Here is a 9,545-nt window from a genome sequence, read left to right as displayed (position 1 = left end):
CTCTCTCTCTCTCTCTCTCTCTCTCTCTCTCTCTCTCTCTCTCTCTCTGTCTCTCTGTCTCTCTCTCTCTCTCTCTCTGTCTCTCTGTCTCTCTCTCTCTCTCTCTCTCTCTCTCTCTCTCTCTCTCTCTCTCTCTCTCTCTCTCTCTCTCACTCTCTCTAACTCTCTCTCTGTCTCTCTCTTTCTCTCTCTCTCTCTCTCGGTGCATGCTGGGAGTTTTGGAGTTTGAGTGTTTGGTGTGGAAAGCTCTATCCTAACTAACTTTCTTGATTTTTTTCTTTACATGTTATTTTCTATGGTGGAGGGTTAATGCAATATTTGTTTTTAGCGGTATCCAAAGTTTTTTTCAAAGTTAGGGTGGAAGAGGACAGAGTAACTTTCCTGGGGGTTGGAAGGTGTAGTGTGCGCAATGGCTTCTCAGCCTAGCGCGGAGGAGACGCTGTCAATACAGCATGGATTCAGGTGTGTTCCTGAGAACGGAGTTAAGGTGGAGGAGGTTCTGCTCGCGGTCGGTGAACAGGTAGGAGCTGAGTTTATACATTCTGCTTCTAGAATGAACAAAGCTGTGGTTGTGTTCATGAAAAGGGCTAATTTGGTCGGTAGGCTAATTGCTAGCGGAATATTTGTAAGGGATGTGTTGGTGTCAATTTCACCTCTCTCTACCCCTTCAACAAGAGTTGTAGTGGCAAATTTGCCTCCGTTTATTACGGATGATCAAATTAGGAAAGAGCTGAGTCGTTTTGGTAAGTTTGCTAGCGGTTTCCGTGTACTGTCAGCAGGTTTTCAGGCAGATGCCGTTAAGCACGTTGTTTCGTTCAGGAGGCAAGTGTTTATGTTTCTGAACAATAATGAGCAACAGCTAAATGTGCATTTTAAAGTGAGGCATGGGGAGGGGCTCTATGCAGGTTTTGCCAGCACAGATAGTCTACGGTGTTTTGAATGTGGGGATTTGGGGCACAAGAGTTTTGCGTGCCCACATAAAGGCCATAGACAAGGTGAGGGTGTAAGCGCAAGTGGGGAAATCGAGGTCAAAATGCAGGGGGTAAGGAGATGCAGACAGCAGAGGCTGGGCCTAGTCAGTCTAGAGATGGTGGTGTAGATGAGGCTGGGCCTAGTCAGGCTAGAGATGGTAGGGTAGTGGAGGCTGGGTCTAGTCAGGCTAGAGATGGTGGAGAAGCAGAGGCTGGGTCTAGTCAGGTTAGAGATGGTGGGGTAGCTGAGGCTGGGCCTAGACATACTATGGAGGGTGGTGCAGATGATGCTGGGCTGAGTCATGCTATGGAGGGTGGTGTAGCTGAGGCTGGCCCTAGTCATGCTATGGAGGGTGGTGTAGCTGAGGCTGGCCCTAGTCATGCTATGGAGGGTGGTGCAGATGATACTGCGTCTAGTCAGGTTATTCTAGTGGATGAGGAGAGTATAGTGGGGAAGTGTAAGAGATTAGGGGGAGGAGGAGGGTGTCAAGAGGAAAAGGAAAAAGGGTGTGGACAAAGGCACCATGGAAATGTTGCCTGTTGCTGTGGGTGAGGCCCTAACCAGAGAGAAAGGGCAGGTGGTCAGGGTGGGAGATAGAGAAGAGGAGGAAAGTGAGTCTGAGGAAGAGGATGAGGAGTTATTTTTTCAGACTCCTCTTCAATTGGCCCGGAGCTGACAGCCAGTCAAACAGAGGGGTCTAAGTACACGTTGAGAGAACTGACAAGGTTCCTGAATGAGACTAAGGGGAAAAAGTTAATCTTGAGGCTTTTTTCCTGATCCTAGAAAGTTTGTAAGATCAGTACAACATGCTATGACAAATGAGGGGCATGGTGTCCTCTCACCCAGGAAACGGTTTAGGTTGAGGAAGTGGGTCACAACAGTGCGTAAAGGTTTACCTTCAGACACGTTTTAAATGTTTAATTTCTTACTGACACTGGGGCTTTTTGAGCTTTGCTATTGGTCTATTTCTCTGCTGGCTTTTCTCCCACTTCTTATGGAGACTCTTCGGGTAGGCTCGCTCAATATAAATGGCGCCAGAGATGCGGGAAAGAGGAGTGTGTTGGGTGAATATGTAAAACAAAAAAAGTACAGGTGTTGTTTCTGCAGGAGACGCATAGTGATGTGGTGAATGAAGTTGATTGGGGGCTCTGGTGGAAAGGGGCAAGTGTGTTGAGCCATGGGACAAATCTTAGTGCAGGGGTGGCAGTCCTTTTGCACCGGGACTGGCTGTAAAATTTGCTCCTCAAAGGAGGTGTGTAGGGGTAGGTTGCTTGTTGTTAAAGCAGAAATTAACAACATGTGTTTTGTCTTTATAAATGTGTATGCGCCTAACACAGGGAGAGAAAGAGGGGTTCTATTTGGGAGTCTTAGACAGGAACTCTCACAAGTAGCGCCTGAGGAGACGCTGGTGATCGGAGGTGACTGGAACTGTACAATGGATTTTACAAAAGACAGAAATGGGGAAGAGCCTCATTCAGTGTCAGTGGGAGTGTTAAGGGATATCTTTAATCAGTTTGACCTAGTGGATGTTTGGAGAACTAAACATCCAAACACAAGACAGTATACGTGGGTGAAGGTTTTTGGGGCTAGGGTGAGTGCAGCTCGACTTGATCGTTTTTACATGTCCAGGAATCAGAGCAATAGGCTGCTGGGTGCTACCATTCTCCCAGTGGGGTTTTCGGATCACCACATAACCATGGCTCGGCTGTCTATTTCACCAGGGCCCCGGCAGGCATCTTATTGGAAGTTTAATGTAAAGCTCTTACAAGATGCCACTTTTTGCTCAGGTTTCCAGACTTTTTGGGAAAGATGGGGGCAGCGAAGAGAGGAGTATGAGTCTCTGAGTCAATGGTGGGATGTGGGGAAAGTGCAAATTCGGCTTTTCTGTCAACAGTACACAGCTCTCTCATCCTCAGAGGCTAGGAGAGTATTGGGGGAACTAGAGCGGTGTATTAGGGAGATGGAGGTAGAGATGGTGGGGCAAGGCAATGTAGGCCTCCAGGCTAACTTAGCCGAATTACGTAGGGACCTGGGCAGTTTTTTCCAGGTTAAAGCAAAGGGAGCACTTGTAAGAGCTAGGTTCTCCATGCTCAAGGAGATGGATGCTCCCAGCTCCTTCTTCTTTGGTTTGGAAAGACAGAGCAGTGAAGCCAAGGGTATGCATTGTCTACGGCTGTCTGATGGGCGGGTGACCTCTGTGGTGGGGGAGATGCGGGAGCGGACTGTGGAGTTTTATACTGAATTGTATAGGGCAGAAATGTGTGATCCTATGTGTGCTCAGGTCTTGTTCGCAGGACTCCCTAAGCTCTCTCGGGCACAGAGGGATGAAATGGACATTCCCTGTTGTCACATGAACTGGCAGAGGCAGTAACCCAGATGTCCCCGGTCGTGCACCCGGGGTCGATGGACTTCCAGTGGAATTTTACAAAAAATTCTGGGGAACAATTGGACAGGATTTCTTTTGCGTGTTGCGTGAATGCGTCGGGGTAGGAGAGTTGCCGATGAGCTGCCGTCGGGCGGCTCTGACTCTCCTGCCCAAAAAAGGGGACTTGTGTGAACTTAAGAACTGGAGGCCTGTGGCATTACTCTGTGCGGACTACAAGATTTTTGCCAAGGTCCTCTCTAACAGACTGAAGTCCCATCTGGACTCTATAATACACAAGGACCAGACATATTGTGTACCGGGACGCTCAATCACGGACAACTTGTTCTTGATTAGGGACATGTTGGACTTGTCGAGAGGTTCTAATGTGAACTTTGGACTGGTCTCTTTAGATCAAGAGAAGGCTTTTGATAGAGTGGATCATGAGTATCTGTTTAATGTGATGTCTGTGTTTGGGTTTGGGAAGAGTTTTGTGACCTGTGTGAAGCTGTTGTATGCTGGGGCGTCATGTATGGTTAAGGTGGGAGGGGGCTCAGTAGGCCAGTCTGGGTGAGACGGGGCATTAGACAAGGATGCCCTCTATCTGGGCAGCTGTACACACTAGCCATTGAGCCTTTTTTAGGACTGCTACGCAGGAGACTGCGGGGAGTGTGCTGGACAGGCATGGATGTGGTGACAGGAATAGCAGTCTCAGCATATGCAGATGATGTTTCTGTGATGGTCAGGGATGGGCAAGATATGCAGGAACTAGAGACCAGTCTGAAGGTGTACGAGGGAGCTTCATCAGCTAAGGTAAACTGGGGAAAGAGCAAAGCTCTGTTATGTGGGGCATGGGGGATAGGGCTCCTCCTCTGCTTCCAGGGGTTTGCAGTGGGGTTGTGAAGGGCTTAAAGTGTTGGGGGTGTACCTGGGCTCGGAGAGGTGGGTCAGCAAGAACTGGGAGGGGCTGTCACAGGCAGTGGTGTCAAGACTGGCCAGGTGGAGGTGGCTCCTGTCCCAAGTGTCATATAGAGGGAGGGTGCTGATAATCAACAACCTGGTGGCATCTTCCTTGTGGCATAAACTGGCTGTCCTCAACCCCCCGCCCGGTCTGCTTGCAGACCTGCAACGCAAGCTGGTGGACTTCTTTTGGTCGGGACATCACTGGCTGAAGGCAGCAGTTTTGTACATGACCGTCCACGAAGGAGGACAGGGCCTGGTGGAACTGGAGAGCAGGATGGCTGCTTTCCGACTAAAGGCGGTGCAGAGACTGCTGTACCACACTGATGTTGGCTGGAGAGAACCAGCATGCGCGCTGCTGAGGAGAGCTGGCGGATTAGGGTTGGACCGGCAGCTGTTCCTCATGAAGCTGGAGAGGCTGAGTACAGCAGGTCTCTCAGAGTTTTACTCTGCGGTGCTGAGGGCCTGGCAGCTGCTAAGGCCCACACGAGAAGGGGGTGTGGAGCCTGGGCAGTGGGTGTGGGAGGAGCCTATCTTCCACAACCCAGCCATCCCTTTGAGATCGGTTCAGTCGGCCACCCTGCAGAGGCAACTGATGGCAGGGGGTTTACAAAGGCTGGGTGACCTGAGACTGCTGGGAGAGGAGGGGTGGAAAACCCCAGAGGTCTTGGCGCAACAAACAGGAATAACGTCTCTTAGGCTGCTGGAGAGATTCCTGGAGGAGGTCCAGGAGGCACTGTCTGAGCCGGTAAGGGGGGTGTTTGAGAGGCCAAAGGGAGAGGGGCCACCAATGTTCCCGCCACTGCAGGTGACTGCAGAGACTGGAGACTGGCAAGGGGGTCTGGAGGACTTGTTAGATTTTAACACTCCGAGCCTGGGGAGTTTGAGGGGTGGGAGGTAAAGCCCTCTACAACCTCTGCGTTAAGGTTAGGAGCATTAGAAGCCTAACAGGAGTGAAGGCTCATCAGTGGCAGGGGGTATGTGGGGCGGAGAGTATGGTGGGTTTTAGATGGAGGGCGCTCTACAAGCCCCCAGTACCAAAGAGGTCAGGGGACCTCCAGTGGAGGGTTCTTCATGGAGCCCTGGCCACTAACAGCTGGTTGGCACGGGTTGATCCGGGAATTGGGCAGGGGTGTCCTTTCTGTCAAATGATAGAAACTGTAATTCATGTGTTTTCTGTGTGCACCAGGTTAATGCCATTAATGTCTCTGTTGGAATGTCTGTGTGACAGGTTGGGGGTGGTTTTTGCTGTTGGGATGTTTATAATGGGATACAGGTATTCGAGTAAGGAGAAAGAAAAATGTGTTTTGTTGAATTTTTTGTTTGCTCAGGCAAAGTTAGCTATTTGGCTAACAAGGAGGAACAGGGTCAAAGGTGGGGGGATAACAGACCTTTTACTACTGTTTAATGGGATGGTCTCTGCGCGCCTTAGGGTTGAGTTTGAGTTCTATAAAATGATCAAATGTGTGGAGATGTTTGAGGAGATATGGTGTGTTGGGGGGGCTGTCTGTATTGCTGGGGAAGATGTTTTGGATATACGGTTGTAGGAGAGGGTTTTTATTTTTTATTTTAGGAGTGGGGGGGTGAGTTTTAAATGAATTGAGAATGTCTCAATAAAGAAAGACCAAAAGTCAAAAAGTCTCTCTCTCTGTCTCTCTCTCTCTCTCTCCCCCTCTCCTCTCTCTCTCTCCCCCTCTCCTCTCTCTCTCTCTCTTGCTCTCTCCCTCTCCTCTCCTCCCTCTCTCTCTCCCTCTCCTCTCTCACCTCTCTCTTTCTCTCCCCAACTCTCTTTCTCTCTCCTCTCTCTCCCTCGCTCTCTCTCTCGCTCTCCCCCTCTCCTCTCTCTCTCTCTCTCTCTCTCTCTCCTTTCTCTCTCCCCCCACTTGTCTCTTTTATCCCTCTCCTCTCTCTCCCTCCCTCTCCTCCCTCCAGATGATCAACGTGCTGACCGGTGATGGCTACAGGATGTTTGAGGCTGTGCTGTTTGGTACCTTCCTGCTGTGTATCCCTGTGCTACTGACCGCCTGTATGATCTACGCCTGCTACACTCTAGGATACACTGCCCTCATAGGAGTCTCTGTCTACCTCATCTTCATCCCCATACAGGTACTAACGCTCATAGGAGTCTCTGTCTAGCTCATCTTCATCCCCATACAGGTACTAACCCTCATAGGAGTCTCTGTCTACCTCATCTTCATCCCCATACAGGAACTAACACTCATAGGAGTCTCTGTCTACCTCATCTTCATCCCCATACAGCTACTAACCCTCATAGGAGTCTCTGTCTACCTCATCTTCATCTCCATACAGGTACTAACACTCATAGGAGTCTCTGTCTACCTCATCTTCATCCCCATACAGGTACTAACACTCATAGGAGTCTCTGTCTACCTCATCTTCATCACCACACAGGTACTAAAGCTCATAGGAGTCTCTGTCTACCTCATCTTCATCCCCATACAGGTACTAATCCTCATAGGAGTCTCTGTCTACCTCATCTTCATCCCCATACAGGAACTAACCCTCATAGGAGTCTCTGTCTACCTCATCTTCATCCCCAAACAGGCACTAACCCTAACCCTCATAGGGGTCTCTGTCTACCTCATCTTCATCCCCATACAGGAACCAACCCTCATAGGAGTCTCTGTCTACCTCATCTTCATCCCCAAACAGGTACTAACCCTAACCCTCATAGGAGTCTCTGTCTACCTCATCTTCATCCCCATACAGGTACTAACCCTCATAGGAGTCTCTGTCTACCTCATCTTCATCCCCATACAGGTACTAACCCTCATAGGAGTCTCTGTCTACCTCATCTTCATCCCCATACAGGAACTAACCCTAACCCTCATAGGAGTCTCTGTCTACCTCATCTTCATCCCCATACAGGTACTAACCCTCATAGGAGTCTCTGTCTACCTCGTCTTCATCCCCATACAGGAACTAACCCTAACCCTCATAGGAGTCTCTGTGACTGACCAGTATGCTATTCTGTTGTCTGTTGTTTACCATGGGCCAGACTGACCAGTATGTTGTTGTGTTGTCTGTTGTTTACCATGGACCAGACTGACCAGTATGTTGAAGTATTGTCTGTAGTTTACCTTGGGCCAGACTGACCAGTATGTCATTGGGTTGTCTGTAGATTACCTTGGGCCAGACTGACCAGTATGTCGTTGTGTCGTCTGTAGTTTTTCATGGCCAGACTGACCAGTATGTCGTTGTGTCGTCTGTAGTTTTTCATGGCCAGACTGACCAGTATGTCGTTGTGTCGTCTGTAGTTTTTCATGGCCAGACTGACCAGTATGTCATTGTGTCGTCTGTAGTTTTTCATGGCCAGACTGACCAGTATGTCGTTGTGTCGTCTGTAGTTTTTCATGGCCAGACTGACCAGTATGTCGTTGTGTCGTCTGTAGTTTTTCATGGCCAGACTGACCAGTATGTCATTGTGTCGTCTGTAGTTTTTCATGGCCAGACTGACCAGTATGTCGTTGTGTCGTCTGTAGTTTTCATGGCCAGACTGACCAGTATGTCGTTGTGTCGTCTGTAGTTTTTCATGGCCAGACTGACCAGTATGTCGTTGTGTCGTCTGTAGTTTTTCATGGCCAGACTGACCAGTATGTCGTTGTGTCGTCTGTAGTTTTTCATGGCCAGACTGACCAGTATGTCGTTGTGTCGTCTGTAGTTTTCATGGCCAGACTGACCAGTATGTCGTTGTGTCGTCTGTAGTTTTTCATGGCCAGACTGACCAGTATGTCGTTGTGTCGTCTGTAGTTTACCTTGGGCCAGACTGACCAGTATGTCGTTGTGTCGTCTGTAGTTTACCTTGGGCCAGACTGACCAGTATGTTGTTGTGTTGTCTGTAGTTTTCATGGCCAGACTGACCAGTATGTCGTTGTGTCGTCTGTAGTTTACCTTGGGCCAGACTGACCAGTATGTCGTTGTGTCGTCTGTAGTTTTCATGGCCAGACTGACCAGTATGTTGTTGTGTTGTCTGTAGTTTACCATGGGCCAGACTGACCAGTATGTCATCGTATTGTCTGTAGTTTACCTTGGGCCAGACTGACCAGTATGTCGTTGTGTTGTCTGTAGATTACCTTGGGCCAGACTGACCAGTATGTCGTTGTGTTGTCTGTAGATTACCTTGGGCCAGACTGACCAGTATGTCGTTGTGTCGTCTGTAGTTTTTCATGGCCAGACTGACCAGTATGTCGTTGTGTCGTCTGTAGTTTTTCATGGCCAGACTGATCCAAGTGTTCAGGAGGAAAGCAGTGAGCGTCACAGACACTCGTGTCCGCACCATGAACGAGGTTCTCACCTGCATCAAACTCATCAAGATGTATGCCTGGGAAACCTCCTTCGAGAAGAAAATCACCGGTAAGGAAGAGTAGGGTCACCACAGGGTGTAGGGAAGGTATCTAAAGAGGATACTGAAGGTGTTTATTGGCCAAATACCATTTCCTGATAATATAGTAATGTGTAGATCTGAATGAAAAAAAACATTTTGAATCCTTTTTAGTTGTAATTTTAAAGCAGAAACATTTGAATAAAGTTCAAAGGTGTGTAGACTTTCTACAGGCACTGTCGATGCTAGTATATTATTAGAGTTCTATAGTCACTGTACATACTAGTATATTATTAGAGTTCTATAGTCACTGTACATACTAGTATATTATTAGAGTTCTATAGTCACTGTAGATACTAGTATATTATTAGAGTTCTATAGTCACTGTACATACTAGTATATTATTAGAGTTCTATAGTCACTGTATATACCAGTATATTATTAGAGTTCTATAGTCACTGTACAGACTAGTATATTATTAGAGTTCTATAGTCACTGTACATACTAGTATATTATTAGAGTTCTATAGTCACTGTACATACTAGTATATTATTAGAGTTCTATAGTCACTGTACATACTAGTATATTATTAGAGTTCTATAGTCACTGTACATACTAGTATATTATTAGAGTTCTATAGTCACTGTCGATACTAGTATATTATTAGAGTTCTATAGTCACTGTACATACTAGTATATTATTAGAGTTCTATAGTCACTGTACATACTAGTATATTATTAGAGTTCTATGGTCACTGTACATACTAGTATATTATTAGAGTTCTATAGTCACTGTACATACTTGTATATTATTAGAGTTCTATAGTCACTGTCGATACTAGTATATTATTATAGTTCTATAGTCACTGTACATACTAGTATATTATTATAGTTCTATAGTCACTGTACA

General features: G+C 47.4%; 1 protein-coding gene across 1 annotated transcript in view; it reads left to right on the top strand.

Annotated features, from left to right (window-relative positions):
- LOC121843815 (ATP-binding cassette sub-family C member 12-like) overlaps positions 1-9,545 on the top strand; it is a 46,886-nt gene that overhangs the window by 21,344 nt on the left and 15,997 nt on the right. The window contains exons 7-8 of the mRNA XM_042313661.1: positions 6,227-6,400; positions 8,521-8,668. Of these exons, the coding sequence (XP_042169595.1) occupies positions 6,227-6,400; positions 8,521-8,668 (322 nt within the window). The remainder of the gene's footprint in view (positions 1-6,226; positions 6,401-8,520; positions 8,669-9,545) is intronic.

The sequence above is a fragment of the Oncorhynchus tshawytscha genome, unplaced genomic scaffold, assembly GCF_018296145.1.
Source record: "Oncorhynchus tshawytscha isolate Ot180627B unplaced genomic scaffold, Otsh_v2.0 Un_contig_2286_pilon_pilon, whole genome shotgun sequence".
Lineage (NCBI taxonomy): Eukaryota > Metazoa > Chordata > Actinopteri > Salmoniformes > Salmonidae > Oncorhynchus > Oncorhynchus tshawytscha.
The sequence above is the reverse complement of the archived record's forward strand: the minus strand, read 5'-3'. Positions and strand labels throughout refer to the sequence as shown.